This window comes from Typopeltis vanoorti, chromosome 5 (genome assembly GCF_054136105.1).
Source record: "Typopeltis vanoorti isolate ZY-2024b chromosome 5, IOZ_Tvanoo_1.0, whole genome shotgun sequence".
NCBI lineage: Eukaryota > Metazoa > Arthropoda > Arachnida > Uropygi > Thelyphonidae > Typopeltis > Typopeltis vanoorti.
This window is the reverse complement of record NC_143553.1, coordinates 131,356,439-131,376,714: the sequence shown is the minus strand read 5'-3', so window position 1 is coordinate 131,376,714 and position 20,276 is coordinate 131,356,439. Positions and strand designations below refer to the sequence as shown.

Below are 20,276 nucleotides of genomic sequence, written 5' to 3'. Positions count from 1 at the left end.
CCTGAAAAGTCTGGACTTTCTGAACATGACATCTTCACTAGACACAGAGTTCATTGGAGAAAGACAAGAGTTCTTCACAAAAGTCAGTTTCTCATGGAACGCCTTTATAAAGAAACATGTGAAACTCTACTTCATTCTCCTAACTTAAACAGATCCGACGGCTTACGTCTATCCCCTTTATGGGAGATAGTACTTTACAAATCAGCTAATCTTTGCTAACTTTTTATTGTATTAATTTTTGTTTTTTTTTAGGAAAGTTATTGACCTTTTTAGTTATCTTACACCAGCTACTTAGGTGGCACTTTTTGGAATTGTCAGTTAGTGTTTAATTTTGAGCTTAATGTACTGAAGATGCCTGTGACACACAGGCAAAAATTATACTATAAAATAATCTTTCTACGTGAGTTTTTTCCGTTATTTATTTTGTATAGAAATAAATAGTCCATGTCCTGAATAGAAATCCAGCAGATACTTACCATTATTATTAGCTTTGTTCTTTTTTCCATATTTCCCAAATTATTTCTATATGTCTGATAATCATTTACTACTCTGCTGTTTAGATCTCTAACAGGGATCAACTTTTCCTTTTTTCATTGTGTTAGGTGCCTCCTCTGTTGTCTCATAACATTCCTCCACTTCTTCCTTAGTAGAAACTTCTATGCTGAAAGATTTTTCACTTAATTTTAGTATAAATTAAAGATGCTAAGAAATTATATTCTTAGTTTAATCCTTTATCCAAGTGTAAGCAAAACAAAGTATGCATGTGCAGTACCTTCACAACTGGGATACTTGTGTATAGAGGCTAAGGACTTCACAGCAATTGCCTTAGTATTCTGCCCTTCCAGATTAACATATTTCTTTCTATCTATGCCTGAATTTTGATTGACTAACTTTCCGATACGTTAATCATCATTTCTGTAATAAGTCAGTAATTTGCTACACCCTCTCTCTCTCTCTTGGTTGGAGCCTTCATTATATACTGCTTGGAAATAAGTCAATGGACACTCCCCATAGGCAAGGTACATCATGCCATGTAATGACTCACGTATTTGTAGCTGGTATAAATTGAAGTAATATGATGCTCCCACATCATTGCAACTGTGTCCAGATGATATGGCTATGAGAAGGGAATTGATGGAGTTTGAAAGAGACATTGTGATATGATGCCATGTTGTGGGCCTATCTGTTCAGCAAATTGTTGACAAATTGGGCCATCACTGGTCAAATATCAGTGATATCATACTGAGATGAAAGCACAGGGAGTCAGCTGCAAGTGTTACCTGCAGTGGATGACTAACCAAACATGGCTGCAGGGTGCTACAAAGGTTTTTATATATTATCCTTTATAATTGGTAATTGATAATTTTAGTGATGCTATCATGATGCAGAAAGAGAAAGTGAAACATGATAGCATCACTAAAATTATCAATTTTTGCACCAGAGAAACAAGATTTGTTACGATTTCATTAATTACTTTTCTTACAGAATTTCTGTACAAAATTTTCTCCTTACCTTGTTTCTCTCATTAATTTATATGATCTGAATTCTTACCTCGCACCTCCTGCTTTTTATTCTCTTTGTCCTAATTTCTCATGACATTTCTGCAATTTTTCAGTTTTGCACTTTATCCTGTGAAGGATAACACAGACTTTGTTATTGAGGTCCATTTCATTCTTCTGAACTTCCAACTTTGTATATTCATCATTAATTCTGATATTTTGCATTTTTCAGTCTACGTCGATACTGTCTAGTCTGCTAACAAGTGCTTCATTCTCTCAACCCAACTGGGACCCATTCTCAAAACACTTACTACACACTCACTCACCGATTTCTTTTTTCTTCCATAAGTCCTTTAATTTTCACTATGCATACATCTGTTTCTCTCATACACTATCTACCAATAATTGTCCAGAACTCTGTTATTTGAAGTAACAGAACATTCCAGGTTTGTTAATAGCATCGAAACTGGTGTACAGATAGTAGGAAGCAGTATTTCATCATAGCAGTTGAATACAGGTGGTATGGCAACACGGCGTGAACTCATTGACTTCAAGAGAGGTGTCACCATGGGCTGTCACATTGGTGACATGTCCATACATGCCATTGCTGCTCAACTGGAGCATCCAAAATCAGCGGTTGCTGATGTGATCAACAAATGGAAATGTTCTGGCATTGCTAGTGCAGGAAAACATGCAGGATGGCTGGCAAAAATGACTCCCAAGGACAGGAGGGTGTTAAAACATGTGGCACAAAAAACAGCTACAATTGGCAAAAACCATTCATGGTGAGCACTAATACTGTACAAAAAGAACTCTGTTTACTGGGTTTTCACAGAAGAGCAGCGGTGCACACAAGCTGAACATCACAACAATGAACAAGGCAGCTCGCTGGCCTAGTGCAGAGAGCATGTGAACTGGAATTGACCAGTGGAAAACGGTACTCTTGAGTGATGAATCAAGGTTTCCATGTTTCCAGTCTAATGGCAAGGTGTGGGTATTGAAACAGCCTTGTGAATGCTTGTTACCACATTGTGTTGTACCCATAGTAAAGTTTGGTGGTGGAGGAGTAATGGTGTGGGATGTATTCAACTGGTTTGGAGTGGGGCCACTGGTTGTCGCCTGTGATTCCATGAAGGCAGCTCAGTACTTTGATATTTTGGATAATCTGGTGCTGCCTACACTGTGGAGTTTTTATGGAATGGACCCCTGTTACTATCAACATGACAATGTCCCATGCCAAGTGGTACGGCAACATAACATGAACTCAGTGACTTCGAGAGAGGTGTCATCGTGGGCTGTCGCATTGGCATCATGTCCATAACAGCTAAGCATAAAAACTCAGCTGTTATGGAATGGTATGAAGAGATGCGTGTTAAGCGACTGTCCTTTCCTGTGCAGAGTCTTAACCTCAACCCCATTTAACACTTGTGGAATGAATTGGAACAGCAATTGAGGTCCAGGGCAGCACGTTGTTATGTCTTTACTTGTCCCTTTCATTGTTATGTATATTCTGCTCTTTCTATTGTCTATCACTTTAGTATCAGTTATTCATTTGCTGACAAGTTTATAATTGTTTAAAACGACTGCACCAGTCGGCAGTTGAATTCTGATACACAATTAAACAACTCTAAAATAATAAAGGGATCACGTAATTTGCAGTCGTGGTTCCCCCCCCCCCTTTTTTTTTATGGCAATGGATTTCCCCTTTACTTATGCAGGTCCGAAGGTTTAATAAGTGGTAATTCAAATCTCAGAAAACAACAGACTCATTAACTTTGGGTTAAAGAAATACATTTATTTTAAACACTTGCATATATATACTTTAAATAGTAAATCCAATACTAAAGAGTCTGAACTTCCCCCACTTTAGGTTAAGATATCCAAAATTTCTTCTCCTAGATTTAATCTAACAGTCCCACACTCTTTTGTGTTACTATGTTCAGACTCAGTTAATCCACACAGAGTTACTCAGTTCCCACATATAAAACAACACATGCACATAGTTATATACAATCCTTCTGTAGAGCATATCAGACGTATTCCATCTTGTATTTTAACATGGGACAATATTCTTATTTATGCTCAGGCTTTATCCTCCCCCAACTTAGTTAATATTCATGCTAATTTCTAACATAATATCATAAGTGTTTCTTCCAAGTAAACAGTTTGAAGGTTTGGTTCCTTTCTCAGCATAAGCTTAGAGTGGCACTAGCTTACTTGACATAGACAGATTAATCCAAAAACAGTTCTTTAGTCACTATATGAAAGTTAAATGTGTGGAGCTCCTAATTCCCTGGTTCCTATTCCTTCTTTGGTTACTATTCAAAATGAGTATGAAAACTTGTACATTACCATTCTTGTCTTTTCATGGAGTTGCCAAGGCTTCCTTGATTACACTTCCACGTTTTCTCACCACGTATTCTCATGGTATCAGTGACTTACTTCTATTATCTTCAAAAGGTTCCCTTTTCGCTGAATACACATTGGCATAACTAACCAACGTTTCTTTACTGGAATTCCGACCTCATTCCTTCGGTGACTATACTCGGCACGGCACGTACAGCAACCAGGAGATTTGTTGCTGGGTACCGGCGGTAAGCTTCTGCAGCTATCCAGGACTTGGATCAGGAACAGAAAACAAGAGAGCGATTGAATCTCCTGCAGGACCTTATATTGCAAATGCGAACGCCCTCTCTTGATGGCTACATCATGCTCATAGCGGCGGCCGATTGGTCACCGCAACTTTGAACTGTTTTGACATGGCTCTAATACATATATATTCTTATGTACATCTAATAATAACATTTCAGTACTGATACATAATTTTCCCTTGTTAATTTTTACACAGACATTATCAACTTTAATTATGTACTTCTCAAAATCACTCAATATCTACAACCTCAGATGGTTAGACATACTTCTGAGTGAGCATATGTACACTATCTTTTTAGCTCTTCTTCTGGAGGCATAAGTATGTTCTTATCCTTAGATCTAATCATTACCATATGTTGGGTCAGAAGCAGGATGACTCACCAATAGTGAATCAGCACTTTTTCCGACACAACAACGTCCTTGGTCAGTTGCTGAACTCAGTGCTGCTTAGATGGAGGAATGGAGACAAATTCTACATGATATCTGCTACACATTGGTGAAAGCTTACCTCAAAGGGTGCAGAAGATGATCAAAGCCAAAGGTGAACATACCCAATATTACAGTTTGCCTGCTGGTATCAATTGTAAATTACTAAAGTGTTGAGACAATTATTAATAAATAGTATACACACACTTCACTGAATAAAATCACACAAATTCAATTCACCCAACAACGATGAATTTGCCACCATGTTCTACCATGCACTTGTGTCATACTGACTATAGGAAATTAAACAAGGTTAAGTACGAGGTTTACTTAAAACTAATTAACTCAATATATCATACATCCATATAAAACAAAAAATTACAAGTTAACTTATTATTATTAACTATTTTATGAAAATATGTGCGGAGTCTTAACCTCAACGCCATTTAACACCTGTGGAATGAATTGGAGCAGCAATTGAGGACCAGAGCAGCACGTCCTTGATCAGTTCCTGAACTCAGCAGTGCTAATAACCAACAATGTATACAGTGTACCATCACATGGCTGTCAGCAAAGATATTTCACATGCAGGCTTTTGTCTGCTCACTCTTGGATATAGTAAGGATGAAAACTAGAATGATTCTTGTCAGGTTTTTATTATTGTTATTATTATTATTACGGGTGACTCCAAGGAGTCCTTAGACTCATCGAGGGAGGCCCTAAACGTCATGTCCATCACAACTATTCGACATTCACACAGTATCTATCATACGTTGCCTTGAACTTATTCACTGTCATAGCACCCACAACAGACTCTGGCAGCTTATTCCACTCATTCACCACTCTAAAAGTAAAAACCAAGCTCTAACACCTTACTAACCACACTCTTGCCCAGCTTCCATGGATGACCCCTAGTCCTCCCACCACCAGTCCTGTTCTCAAAAATATCCTCTCAATTAATCCTATAGAAACCCTTCAACAATTTGAATGTCTCAATCATATCTCCCCTTTTCCATTTATGAACCAATTTCTGCAATCCACAAATCTTCAACCTGTTTTCATAAGATTCATTCCACAGACCTGCTGTCATCTTGGTCACTTGCCTCTGGATCCTCTCAACCTCTTCCCCATCAAGAAGAATCTAGGTGACCAGATCTGGGCACAGTAGTCGAGATGGGGGTCTTATCAAGGCTCGATATAGAGGAACAATAACTTGCTTATCTCTGCTCGTCAAAGTATTTTTCAGCATCCAAGTGATTTGATGAGCTAATTTAGCCACTTTTGCAATGTGCCCTCTAAATTTCAACTCCCTATCCACCAACACTCCCAAGGCCCCAGCCCCATCAATCTCCTGGAGTACAGTTCCACCAATGTGATATACTGCTGCTAATATTTTCACCCCAAAATGCATTACCTTACATTTTGCCACATTAAATTGACATCCATTTTCCTTAGCCCAGAATCTCCAATCTATCCAAATCACCCTGCAAAATTTTGACATCTTCTGCATTCACTATTGCCCTACCCAACTTTGCGTCATCAGTGAACAAATGAACCGTTCCTCTCAGTTCCTTCCTTATATCGTTAATGAACAAATTAAACAGCAGTGGTCCAAGAACAGAACCCTGTGGCACACCACTAGTCACAGGCCATCTTTTGGCCTCTTGAGTAAACTACTCTCTGGTATCTCTCCATCAACCACCCTCCTATCCATCTCACCAATCCTATATCCATTCCCATATGTTGCAGTTTACGGATTAGAATTCCATGTGGTATCCTGTCAAAGGCCTTATCCAGGACCAGCAGTATCACTGTAAACCATTTACCCTTATCCAGTTCAGCCGTCACTGTGTTATAAAACCTGAGCAAGTTACTGAGGCATGATCTACCCCTCACAAAACCATGCTGTCCCCCATACAGTTTCTGATTTTCATCAATCCATTCCTGTATTTTTCCATTGACTACTCTCTCCAAGACCTTGACAGTGACTCCTGATATGCTGATTATCAGTAATTTGCAACAGTAGTCTTGGATCCTCCTTTAGGCAGTGGACTATTTTCTCCTCTTTCCACACCTTCGGGACTAAACCAGACCCAAGACTCAGATTAAACAAGGGCACTGACAATTCTTTAGCCGCTTCACGTAAGACCCATGCTGATATACCATCAAATCCCATAGATGTATTTACATTAAGGTTCTGTAATAGATTATTCACCTCCGCTTCATTCACCAAATTCCCATATAAACTAATGGTTCCTTCATGCCTTCAATGTCACCACCTGGATGATATACTCTTGCAAAGTGCTCGCTCAATAATTCCACTATATCAACTGACTCAGTGACCTCCCTACCATCGGCATTCCTTGTAAGGCCACAACATCTTCACTACTCTTTATGGTTCATCCCAACTTTGCATTATCTGCAAACAACTGAATATCTCCATCAAAATCTTCGCCAATATCATTAATATACCAGTTAAATAGTAATGGCCCTAAAACAGATCCCAGAGGCACTCCACTAGTGACTTTCATTTTCCTGGATATCGCACCCCCATACACAACTTGTTGATACCTATCAGATAGCCAGTCTCCAATCCAATGCACTAATCTAATATCCAACCCCAATCTGCTCTAGTTTGACTGTCAACTTATCATGAGGTACTCTATCAAAAGCCTTTGCTAAAGTAGATTACTAAAACATAACCTCCCTTTAGCAAATCCATGCTGTCCATCAAAGATTATACCTTTGTTGTCAACCCAACTCTGGATCCTAGTTCTCACAAGCTTCTCCAACAACTTAACCACAACACCTGACACAGAGATAGGCCTATAATTTGATGCCTGAGTTCGATCACCTCCTTTATGAAGTGGCACAATCTTGCCCTCATTCCACTCTTTAGGAACTTGACCAAGTGCAAGACTCATATGAAAAAATATGTCAAGGTGTCAACTCTCTGGCACATTCCTTCAGAATACACGGTGATATATTATCAAGTCCCACAGCCTTATTTACATTTAGTTTACTCAACTTCCCATACACCTCTTGCTCACTTACAATCAGTCTCTCCTCCCCATCATCAACTGCTCTCAATCTCTCCATGAAGTCACATTCACAAGATTGAAAGATCTTTATGAACTGCTCATTAAGTATCTCCACCACACGTTCTGCAACAGCTGTCTTTATACCATTTCCTCCAATCAATGTCATCCTTCCATAATCATTCTTTCTTTTGCTGGCTACATATCGAAAGAACTCCCTAGGATTCTTTTTGGCTTCATTAGCTAACTGCTGTTCATACCTCTCTTTAGCTACTCTCACCAACCAAGTCACCCTCCTTGCCTGGTCTTTGTAGACCTGAAATTGGTTACTTCCATTTCTCTTATGCTGCCTCCACAACGCCCTTTTTCTCTTAATCACATGCTTAATCTCTTTATTCATCCATCTCACACCTACCTTATTTAACCTTCTCACACTTGGAATACATTTAGACATTGCATCTACTAAATAGTTTTTGAAAATCCCCCAAGCTGCATTGATCTCTTTTCTAGCTAACTCCTCATTCCATGCTACACCTGCAAGCTGTCTCCTGAGCTCTTCATAATCACCCTCCTTACACCCCCACATATACCCTTTTTTCACAGGAGTCCTTGCACTGCTGGCAACCACCCAGGTAATCACCTCATGGTCACTTTCACCAATTGGTGGATGATTTGACACCTCATTTATAATTACATCCTCTGATGAGATGACCAGATCCAAGACCCTTAATCCTCGTGTGCCCTCTGTTACATACTGTCTGAGGTAGTTATCCCTCAAAAACTCAAGAAACTCATTTTCTTTACTTCCAGTTGCTATCTCTTCATTCCAAACTATATTGCCATAATTAAAATCACCCTTTTCTTATTTGCTTGGCTTATTTGACTATACATTTCACTATCACCACCATCCACATTACCAGGTCTATAACAACATCCCACCAAGTATTTGATTCTATTCACCTCTGTCTCACACCATACTGCCTCAAAACCACCGGCCCTATTTCTCTCTTGCATCTCTACCTTGTATGGACATAACTCTTTCTCTATCATCAATAGCACTCCCCCCCTCCCTTTTTACCCCTTCTATCCTCACGAAACATATCATACCCTTCCATCTCTGTTCCTGTCAGTATGTCGTCCTCATCTAACCATGTGTCACTTATTCCGACAATCTTTGGGTGAACAGACACAATTAGTGCAACCATTTCATCCACCTTGTTTCTTATACTTCTAGCATTGGTATACAAACACGACAGTTCATTTCTCGATCTACAGCTAGTTCCACTGATACCACTCACTCGATGTGATCTCTCCATGCTGGACTGGGGGCCATTTCCCTTTCTGCTTCTTCATTTTAGAACCCTTTTCAATTTCATCTCTTTCCTCTTGATCCCTGGTCATCCCTTTTCTTTTTTGCCTACACATGTTCTCACCTCCTCTTGGAGCATCCACCTTTCTCACGCTGTGTACCCCCTATCCACCCTGAACCTCCCCGTTTCCCTGCTCCTCTTACACACCCATTCTCTCATTTTATATACTCACACCACTCACTTCCCCATTCATTTCCACTTCTTCAATCTCTCCTGTCTTATTCTCCTGCTCTTCCATATCACTCCCCCTCTCGATCTGATTCATTCTCTTTATTCACTTCTCTACCTTTCAGCAGCAGTCTCTCCAAGCGACTCACACCATAACTACTCAAATGCAGTCCATCACTCCCATACACTTCATCCCTCAAACTCATTCCACACATTAACAAACTGTACTCCCATCTTCTCACACATTTCAGCCAGAATATCATTCATAATCCTTGCTCTACGCCTCATTTCACCACAATCATACCTAGGCAACTCACTGACTACCCTTCCTGTCACACTATTCTCTTTTATCTTTCCAAGCAGCCTCCTGACATTCATTCTGACCAGCTCTTTGCTCTCTCTCATATCATTTGTTCCAATTAATACAATTAACTCTTTTGCTCGCTCCCGCCTCATATCCAGTGTCTCAATTACCCTACTCATTTTACCGCCTGGAAAACATACCTTGTGCATTTTATCTTCTAGCACACCTTTAATAATGGAGTCACCATACAACGCCACTCGCTCATCTTTCATTAACTCTTTCATGCCATCATGATTTATTTTAATAGTTTTGACCTGAATTCTCTTAATTTCATTCCGCATCCATTTCATTTCTTGCCTCATCCAATCCAATTCACTTTCCGAATCTCGTGACAGATTCTCTCTATCATTAAATCTTTCTAACTCTCGACTCCCTCTTCTCACTTTCCCTCTCATTCATCCTTCTTTGTTTCCGTACTTTCAATCCAACATATGTCCAACTTTCACTATCATTCTTCTCACTTTCACTCTCATTTATCTTTCTTTATTTCCATACTTTCAGACTAACATAGCGTCCAACTTTCACTATCATTCTTCTCACTTTTACTCTCATTCATCTTTCTTTGTTTCAGTACTTTCAGTCCAACATGCGTCCAACTTTTGCCATCATTCATTCTTTTTTCGCTATCATTTATTCTTTCGATTTTTTTCACTTGCGATTTCTGCATCACGCCATTTCTACTTTCATTCGTTCTCTCAATTTCGTTTCTTTCCGCCACTCTCGCCCCACTTTCATCCCTTTTAACATTCGTTACGGCTTTTAAATTGCTCTTTTTCTTTTTTCCTGATTTTTTAATATTTTTTCGCCTCTCTTTCTCAGATCCTTCGCTTTCAAACTTTTATATACTTGTATTTTGTATATTCACTTTTGCATTTATTTAGTTATTTTCAAATACTATATTGATGGAGAAAGAGGAATGAAGACCTAAGGTTATGATAATATATTTTGTTGTTGGGATTTAATAAGCTAAAACTTCCACATTTTTCTTATAACGAAATGTTGTCAAACTGCAGACATCAGAAATTTAAATAAATATTTTTCTGTATTAAGTTTAAACTGTAAATGTTAAGAATATCTTCCGATTATTTGGTTATAGTTTTTAAAACACTTTTTTATGTTTTAGTTTTTTGTCCTATTATAATGGAAAAACTGGAAAAATATTCATGGATGCAACGAATTAAATTTCTCCACGCACCTTTGCAGGTTCTTATGGTGGGTGGTTTGTAAGTATCATATTATGTTTATGCAATCAAATATTTTTTTTATCAGATACTGAAAACAAGCACTAAACTTATATTTAATTATTTATAATATGATTCATTTATAATTAGAAAAAAATATAGGAAGGGCAATGGCATTTTAAATCAACAAAATGGCTGTATTTTGTGTTGCTTTTAGAAGTTCAAATTTAAAACAATAAATAAATAAATAACCATTACTTTTATTTATAAAGTCTCATCTTATATATGTCACTTTATCTTATGTAATACAGAAAATTTAATTGTTATATACTATTATATTATTATTATTATTATCATCATCATCACACTCTCAATGGAGTTGGCAGACTCATTATGAGAGGCTCATTCAACTGACAACATATTTATCATGCTGAATCTTAAAATCCTTAACACTCGTTCTAGTAATGCATTCCATTCACTCACAATTCTCTATGTTAAAAATCTATTCCTCACACCTCTCTTCACCACATTCTTCCATAAACTTCCAGGGATGTTCCCTGGTTCTTCCCTTCTTGCCTTTCTGTTTATAATCCTCTGTGGATTAATTCGATAAAAGTGAAAGAACTCAAGAATGTAGAAGCAAAAGTAAGTGATAATGGAGCCAAAGGAAGTATAAATGAGGAAACGGAAGTAAGGTGCAGGAGAATGAGAGATAGTGAGACTACAGGAGTGACAGAAAGTGAAATTGCCAGAATGCAAGATTTGATGAAACAGTTATTCAAAATGAAAAATGAAATGAGGAATATGCAGAGTGATATTAGTCATTTAGTGGAAATAAATGAAAGCATACAAGAGAATAGAATGAAAGAAAAAAGGGTGAAAAGAGGTGATGAGTGATTTGAGAATAGCAGTGTATGCATATTCCATTATTGAAGGATTGGTTAATGAGAGAGAGTCCATGAGGTCTGCTATCCAGGAGAGAGAGGGAGAATGAACAAGATAATTCATGCTTTGGACATGAAGAGGAAACAAGCAAGAGAATTAGTGGTGGTTGTGGGGACAAAAGATTTAAGTGGACATACGGAGAATGTAAGGGAGAATATCAGGAAGTTATTGAGGAGAGTGAAAGATAACAGTATAGCAGGAAAGGTTGTCAGTGTGTTTCTGAGGTATGATAATGATGAGTTGAGAATTCCAGAATCATCAATGGTATGGTAGGGAAACTGTGTGAGGAGATAGTGAAGCTTTTGGATGTATGGCATGTATTTGAGGAAAGAATGGAGTTATAGAGACATGATCGATTACATTTGAATGGCTTTGGAGTGAGTGAACTAGAGGAACTGTTGCTAGATGGAAGAATAACATTGTATATGATTTGCCCTTTCATTCAGTTAAGAAAGCATCCAACAATGGAAAGAAACGTGTTTCCAGTATCGATTTCTTTATTGATGAAGCCTAGTTTTTTCCTAAGAGCCACAATTTTATCCTGTATCAAGAATAAGGAAGTATGCACACCCTGCAAGCTTGTGTTCAGCTGGTTGTGGTGGCAAAATAAATCTGCCAGGTAAGCCAACCGGGCAAGCCACAGTTCATCAGTGAAATAATTCAAGTCTGAGGATTTGTCAGAGAGAAAAAACTGCACTTCTGAACGAAGTTAAAACATGCGGCTCAATATATTTCCCCTCGACAGTCACCTAACTTCAGTGTGAAGTAAAAGAGAATCATGTTCAGCACCCATTTCATTGCACAAAATGGAAACTAGTTGTGAATTCATAGCTCTGGACTTAATGAAGTTAACAATTCTCACACTTTCATTCAAAACTGTCTTCAGAGCAACAGGCATGTTTCTTGCAGCTAAAGCCTCAAGATGAATGCTACAATGTACAAATTTTGCTTGTAGAGCTACTTCTTTAATTTTTGCAACAATGCCACTGTGTTTCCCAACCATTGCACTTGCTTCATTAGAACAAACAATAACACATTTATTCCATTCTATATTATTCATTTTCATAAATTGGTTTAATTTTGAAAATATTTCATTTGAGATTGTTCGAGCAGGCAGTGGTTCACAAAACAAGACCTCTTCCTTCGCTATTTTCCCATCTATAAATCTTATATAAGAAGAAGATGGACCATGATGGTAATGTCAGTAATTCATCCAGTTGTATGGAAGAATATTTACTAGCCTGAACTTTTTCTATTAACTGCTCCTTAACATTTGAAGACAAATCTGAAATTCTTCATGATATGGTGTCATTGGATGATGGAATCATTTCAAGTTGTTTTGCTGCCTTTTCCCCAAAAATTATTCTAGCCATATCTGTAGCTGCTGGCAATATCAATGACCCTCCAATCGTGTGAAGTTTTCCTAGCTTAACTATTCTTAAACTGACTTCATAAGATGCCTCCAGAGCCTTCATGTTAAATCCTGAAAACGAGGATATTTGTTTTTTTCTTGCTGATAAATCGGACAGTTTTCTATGAAAATATTCCAAAGGTTTGTGTTTTAAATCATCATGCTTGGTTTCAAAATGACATTTAATCAGGGAAGGCTTCATCAAATGTTTTGATAGCGTTTCATAACAAATCACACACACTGGGGAAGAACAGGTGCAGTTTCTTCTCCGATATATGTGAAACCATATGATAAATAACTAAGATTATATTTATGTTGTGCTGTATGGAGCTTTTTGTTGCATTCTTATACAATGATATCCTCCATCAGTTGGTTAGGATTCGAAGTAGTGGCTTCTGGCAGAGAAGAATTGTTTCCGTCTGCTTACACTCATTTCTCCCTTCGATCTTTTTGAGGACCCGCTTGTTAACCACTTATTCATGTTCTGGTTTCTATTCTCTGGCACAAACTACATATAAATATGGCAATTTCACAAATAAAATCTCGCATTCAAAGACAATAATCTAACACCACTTCTTTCTTAACTTAACTGTGGCTTGCGGCTAAACAAACGACAATGGACAAACTGTTTCCCATTGTTGTCCGATCAAATATATTTGAGTTACTTTCTGTCATTGTCATTTGATTAATACTTATTAAATTCTGTATTATTTTTGTTTATTATTATACAAAAGTTTTTAATGATAATGTAAAATCTAATTGTTTTCATTTAGTTGCATGAAATATTTTAAGTAGAACTGTTAATTATTTGTGCATACATTTTTAATTCTCAACTCATGTTGCAAGTAAAAAAAATGTTAATTTACCCTTTTATGTTATACTCTGTTTTTGTACCACCTGGCAGTGGCTCACGTATCACCAGTGGTACGTGAGCCACTGCGTTGAGTTGAGTGGTACGCAAGCCATAGGTTGAGAATCCCTGTTCTAACCCTTCATTGCACTTCTTACATACTATAATACCTTCCCTTTTATTGTTTAATCTAACACTCCATAAATCTCTGATGTTTTTGAATGCATACATAAAATAATTTTCTCATTTTTATCCAATGCAAAAACTTGATCTCCGAGTTGAGACCTTCTGTGCTACTGGTGTATGCCTCTTTGCTGCCAAATGCTGCTCTTTTTGTAATATGGAGGCATAAAAGTTTTACAGTGGCTACACTTCGTAATTCAGAAGGCTTGCTCAGAGAGGTCCAGTTCCAGAAGATTGGAGTAGAGCGTTAGTAGTACCCATCTATAAAAAAAAAAGGGGGGGATACAGCTGAATGTGAGAATGATGGAAGAATTTCTCTACTGGTAAAATTTATGCATGTATTCTTGAGAAATGGTTAAGATCAGATGCCAGTAACTGACAGGGTGCCATTAACAAAGCTGTTCAAAATGTTCCAGTTATATAGTGTAAATTGGACATTATATCAAGCAATACATAGTCTCTATTTGAGTTGCAAATCAGCAGTTAGAATTGAAGGAGGTACAAGAAGATGGTTTGATGTTAAGTCAGGTATGCGAATAGGTGTACATTATCTTCACTGTTATTCGTCATCTATATGGATCACATATGAATGAATGTGGTATTAAACCTTATATCAAAATTGGAGATGTTAATCTCAGCTCTTTATTTTACTTTATGCAGATGATGTTGGGGGGGGGGGGGGGTGGGGGGGGGGGGGGGTGGGGGGGGGGGGGGGTGGGGGGGGGGGGGGGTGGGGGGGGGGGGGGGTGGGGGGGGGGGGGGGTGGGGGGGGGGGGGGGTGGGGGGGGGGGGGGGTGGGGGGGGGGGGGGGTGGGGGGGGGGGGGGGTGGGGGGGGGGGGGGGTGGGGGGGGGGGGGGGTGGGGGGGGGGGGGGGTGGGGGGGGGGGGGGGTGGGGGGGGGGGGGGGTGGGGGGGGGGGGGGGTGGGGGGGGGGGGGGGTGGGGGGGGGGGGGGGTGGGGGGGGGGGGGGGTGGGGGGGGGGGGGGGTGGGGGGGGGGGGGGGTGGGGGGGGGGGGGGGTGGGGGGGGGGGGGGGTGGGGGGGGGGGGGGGTGGGGGGGGGGGGGGGTGGGGGGGGGGGGGGGTGGGGGGGGGGGGGGGTGGGGGGGGGGGGGGGTGGGGGGGGGGGGGGGTGGGGGGGGGGGGGGGTGGGGGGGGGGGGGGGTGGGCATCACAACTATTTGACATTCATACAGTATCTATCATACCTCGCCTTAAACTCATTCACTGTCACAGCATCCACCACAGACTCAGGGAGCGCATTCCACTCATTCACTACTCTAAAAGTAAAGAACCCAGCTCTAACACCTTTACTAACCACACTTTTGCCCAGTTTCCATGGATGTCCCCTAGTCCTCCCACAACCAGCCCTGTTCTCAAAAATATCTTCTGAATTAATTTTATAGAAACCCTTCAGTAATTTGAATGTCTCAATCATATCTCCCCTTCTCCGCCTATCAACCAATTTTTGCAACCCACAAATCCTCAACCTGTTCTCATACGGTTCATTCCACAGACCTGCTATCATCTTGGTCACTCGCCTCTGGATCCTCTCCACCTCCTCCCCATCAAGAAGAAACCTAGGTGACCAAATCTGAGCACAGTAGTCTAGATGGGGTCTTATCAAGGCTCGATACAGAGGAACAATAACCTGCTTGTCTCTGCATGTCAACGTATTCTTCAGCAACCAAGTGATTTGATGAGCTGTTTTGGTCACTTTTGCAATGTGTCCCCTAAATTTCAATTCCTTATCTACCAACACTCCTAAATCTCGTGCCTCATCAATTTCCTGGAGCACGGTTCCACCAATGCAGTAAACTGCCGCCAATCTTTTCACCCCAAAATGCATAACCTTACATTTTGCCACATTAAACTGACATCCATTCTCCTTAGCCCAGACCTCCAATCTATCCAAATCATCCTGCAAAATTTTGACGTCATCTGCATTCACTATTGCCCTACCCAACTTCGCATCATCCGCAAACAAATGAACTGTTCCTCTCAGATCATTTCCTATATCATTTATGAACAAATTAAACAGCAGTGGTCCAAGAACAGATCCTTGTGGCACACCACTAGTCACAGGCCGTCTTGTGGACTCTACTCCCGAGTAAACCACTCTCTGATATCTCTCCGTCAACCACCCTCCTATCCATCTCACCAACCCTATGTCCATTCCCATATGCTGCAATTTACTGATTAGAATTCCATGTGGAATCCTGTCAAAGGCCTTGGCAAGGTCCAGTAGAATCACCGTAAACCCATTACCCTTATCCAGTTCAGCCGTCACTGTGTTATAATACGTGAGCAAGTTACTGAGGCATGACCTACCCTTCACAAAACCATGCTGTCCCCGATACAGTATCCCATTTTCTTCTATCCAATCTTGTATTTTCCTCTTGACTATTTTCTCTAAGACCTTGACAATGATTCCTGATATGCTAATCGGTCGGTAATTTACAACAGCAGTCTTGGAACCACCTTTATGCAGTGGAACTATTTTCCCCTCTTTCCACCCGCTCGGGACTAACCCAGACCCGAGACTCAAATTAAACAAAATGGTCAAGGGTACTGACAATTCTTTAGCTGCTTCTCGTACAACACGAGCTGGTATACCATCCAATCCCACAGATGTATTGACATTGAGGTTATGCAATAGACTACTCGCCTCCACTTCATTAACCACAATTCCCGTATAATCTACTGGTTTATTCGTTTCTGCAATGTCACCACCTGGATGATATACTTTTGCAAAGTGCTCACTCAGTAACTCAACTATCTCAACTGATTCAGTTACCTCCCTACCATCGGCATTCTTTAAAATCAATCTGCCATGTACATTTTTCCTTTTACTTGCTACATATCTAAAAAACTGTTTAGGATTCTCTTTAGCCTGCATGGCCAATGTTCTTTCGTAATCCTTTTTTGCTTTTCTTACCACACTTGTCACCCTTCTGGCCTGCGCTTTATACCGTTCATGTGCCTGCCGGTCACCCTTCTCCTTAAATTCCCTCCATAGTTGTTTCTTTTTTTGCAACTCAAGCTTAATGGTGTTATTCATCCATTTAACCCCTACTTGATTTATTATTCGGACTCTAGGTATACAGTCAGCCATTGCTTCATGCAAGCACTTCTTAACTACCTCCCATGCACTATCAACTTCTAGTCCTTGCAGTTGTACATGCCATGGCACTGAACCAATCAAACTCCTAAGCTTGTCATACTTTCCAGCTCGATAATTCCACATGTACCCTGTCTTAATTGAAAATTCTGCACCTGTAGCCACCTCCCAAGTTAAGACCCTATGATCACTCTCACCGATTGGTGGCAATGTGGTCATATTTGTTACAGCCAAATCCTCAGATGTAATTACTAGATCAAGCACTCTCTGAACCCTAGTATTTTCCATTACATGCTGTCGCAGATAGTTATCCCTTAATAACCGCATAAAATCCAGTTCCTTCCTCCCGTGTGTCCTCTCCTCACTCCAATCAATGCGACCATAGTTGAAATCTCCCATAATAATCACCCTCCTTCCACCCATTTCTTCTATTTGCTTGTGCATACTGTCACCACCATCTTTTCCATCACCTGGTCTATAGCAGCACCCAATTGTATATTTAGTTCTGCTAGCCACAATCTCACACCAAATGCCTCAAATGTGCTCTTTTCTCTATCCTGCAATTCAACTTCTATTCTCCTTGGCTGGAGCTCATCAGCTATCATCAACAATACTCCTCCCCCCATTTTATTCTCTCTGTCATTCCTGAACACACTATACCCATCACATTCAATCCCACTAGTTATATCATCTACAGTCAGCCATGTTTCACTAATACCTATAACCTGTGGTCTGGAAGTGCCAACCATGGCCAAAAACTCTTCCTTCTTGTTCCTAATACTCCTAGTATTAGTGTACATGAATTTAAGACCCCCCATTAGCCCCAACCCTACCTTGATGCCTTATATTAACTATCCCACTCAGATTTGTTGTCCTTATTTACTCTGGCATATTATATTCATTCTTACATTCAACTGCCTCCATAAGGACTGTATCTCTACTCCCCCCCCCCCCCCCTAACAAATCTAGTTTCCCTGAATTTGCACATCCACTACATTCAGCAACACTTTCTCAAGTCTTCTTACACCGTAACCATTCAAATGCAAGCCATCCATCTTATATAGATCCTTTCGCCCATCAAACTCACTCCACACATCTATAAATTCCACACCACTCGTCATACATAACCCACGCATAAAGTCATTTGCAATTATAGCCCTCCTTTTAAACATTTCACTGTCATACCGTGGCAAAAGACTAATCATTCTAACTCTCTCACTCTTTTCTTTTGCTACCTCAAACAATTCATTCAGGTCTTCTATCATTTCCATTTTATCTCCTTTCAAATCATTCGTACCTGCCACAACAATCATTTCTTTCACCCTTTCCTTTTGCTCTCTAATAGACGCAGATACGTCCTTTATGGTCGCACCAGGTTGGTACGATTTTGTCAAATCCTCTACTAACACACCTCGTACTAACGAGTCTCCATACAGCACTCTATCCTTCATTTTGTTCATGTTCACATTCATACATCTATTTTTCCTGTCATAGCTTTTATTATTGGTTGGTTCATTCAGTCTACTTTTGTTCATGCACTCTAGCTGCTGTTTTGCTCTTTCTATCGCACTATTCAACAACGCGATCTCACTCAATGCATCTATCTCATCTTTTTTGTTCTCTGAGAAACCATTTATACTATCATTCACACTCTCACAATTTTCATGTACAACTTTGCCGTTTCTTGTCATATCCCTATTTCCTTCATTCTGAAGGTTGACAAAAATATCACACTCACGATCCGAAATACACTTCAATTCCGCATTCTCCCTACATTTTCTACACACATTCAATCCTTTATTATCATCTAACCACACTCCGACCGCACTCCGCAAAGCGTACATTTCACAGCTAGTACACTGACTCGTTTCTTTTATGCTACCGTTCTTTGATAACGATGGCGAACCTTCATTACTGGCCGCCATTTTCCTTCGCACAGGTGCCATACTTATCGGTAACGTGTTTTGTCAAATTATACGTTATAACACACCAAAAATAGACGCACTAAAATACGCAAGGCAAACAAAACAAAACTACACAATATTAAGTAATTTGTATCGATAACTGAAAATGATACTTATCTTATCTGGAGCTTGCATGAACACTACACATTACGAATTCATCTAGCGGCGACTTCCCGACATAGATTATGTTATAAAACACTTTAGTACACTAACCACGCTAATAAAGCTTCAATAATATACCAAAATTAAACACTTAAGTCCATTAAATTGAATCCAAAACACCAATAAATCAACAAAAAACACAAATCTCTCAGGAGCTCTCCGATAACACGTCCGTTCACCAGCTAGCCTCGACACCAAAATTATGGTTAAATGATAATGGCTTTTCTTTTAATGTGGCAAAATGCAAAGTTATTCACTTTGGATTGAAAATGTTTCAGTCTGTATATTCTATTGATAGGGTTTTGTTGCTAGAAAATAATGAAGCAAGCAATCTGAGAGTTATGGTAGGGAACTGAAGTTCAGACATCATATTGCAAAAATTTGTAAAACAGTTCAACAGATCACTTGGATGCCCAAAAATATGCTGACTAACAGGAAGCTCAAAGTCATTATTCCTCTTTATAAGACTGATACATCCGGATTATTGTGCTCAGATTTGGTCACTTGGGTTTCTTGGAGATGTGAAGATGTTTGAGAGGATTCAGAGATGAGTAACCAAGATGGTTGTAGGCCTGTAGAATGTTCCATACAAGGATAGATTGAAGATTTATGGGTTGCAAAAATTGGTAGATAGGATGAGAGGTGACATAATAGAAACATTGAATCTACTAAAAGGATTTTTATAGAATGGAGGTAGCAGAACTTTTTCAGTATATGGCAGTTGACAGAATAAGAGATCATCATTGGAAGTTGAGTAGGGTTTCAGTTAGCAAGAATGTGAGATCTGAATTTTTTTCGACAAGAGTAGTGAATGAATGAATGAATTGCCTAAGATGGTTGCCTGAGGCAATTCAGTGGCATAGAAGAGCTTAAGATATAACTTAATGCAGGACTTTGAGGGAGGCCTTCATCCAGCAGTGAACAGAAAATGGCTGTGATGGTGA

At 39.7% G+C, this 20,276-nt stretch overlaps 1 protein-coding gene across 4 annotated transcripts in view; it reads left to right on the top strand.

The window, feature by feature from the left end:
- Sfxn2 (sideroflexin 2) overlaps window positions 1-20,276 on the top strand; it is a 401,343-nt gene that overhangs the window by 334,932 nt on the left and 46,135 nt on the right. For all 4 annotated transcript variants that reach the window (XM_090392729.1, XM_090392730.1, XM_090392732.1 and 1 more), the window contains exon 9: window positions 10,641-10,740. In XM_090392729.1, the coding sequence (XP_090248855.1) occupies window positions 10,641-10,740 (100 nt within the window). The remainder of the gene's footprint in view (window positions 1-10,640; window positions 10,741-20,276) is intronic.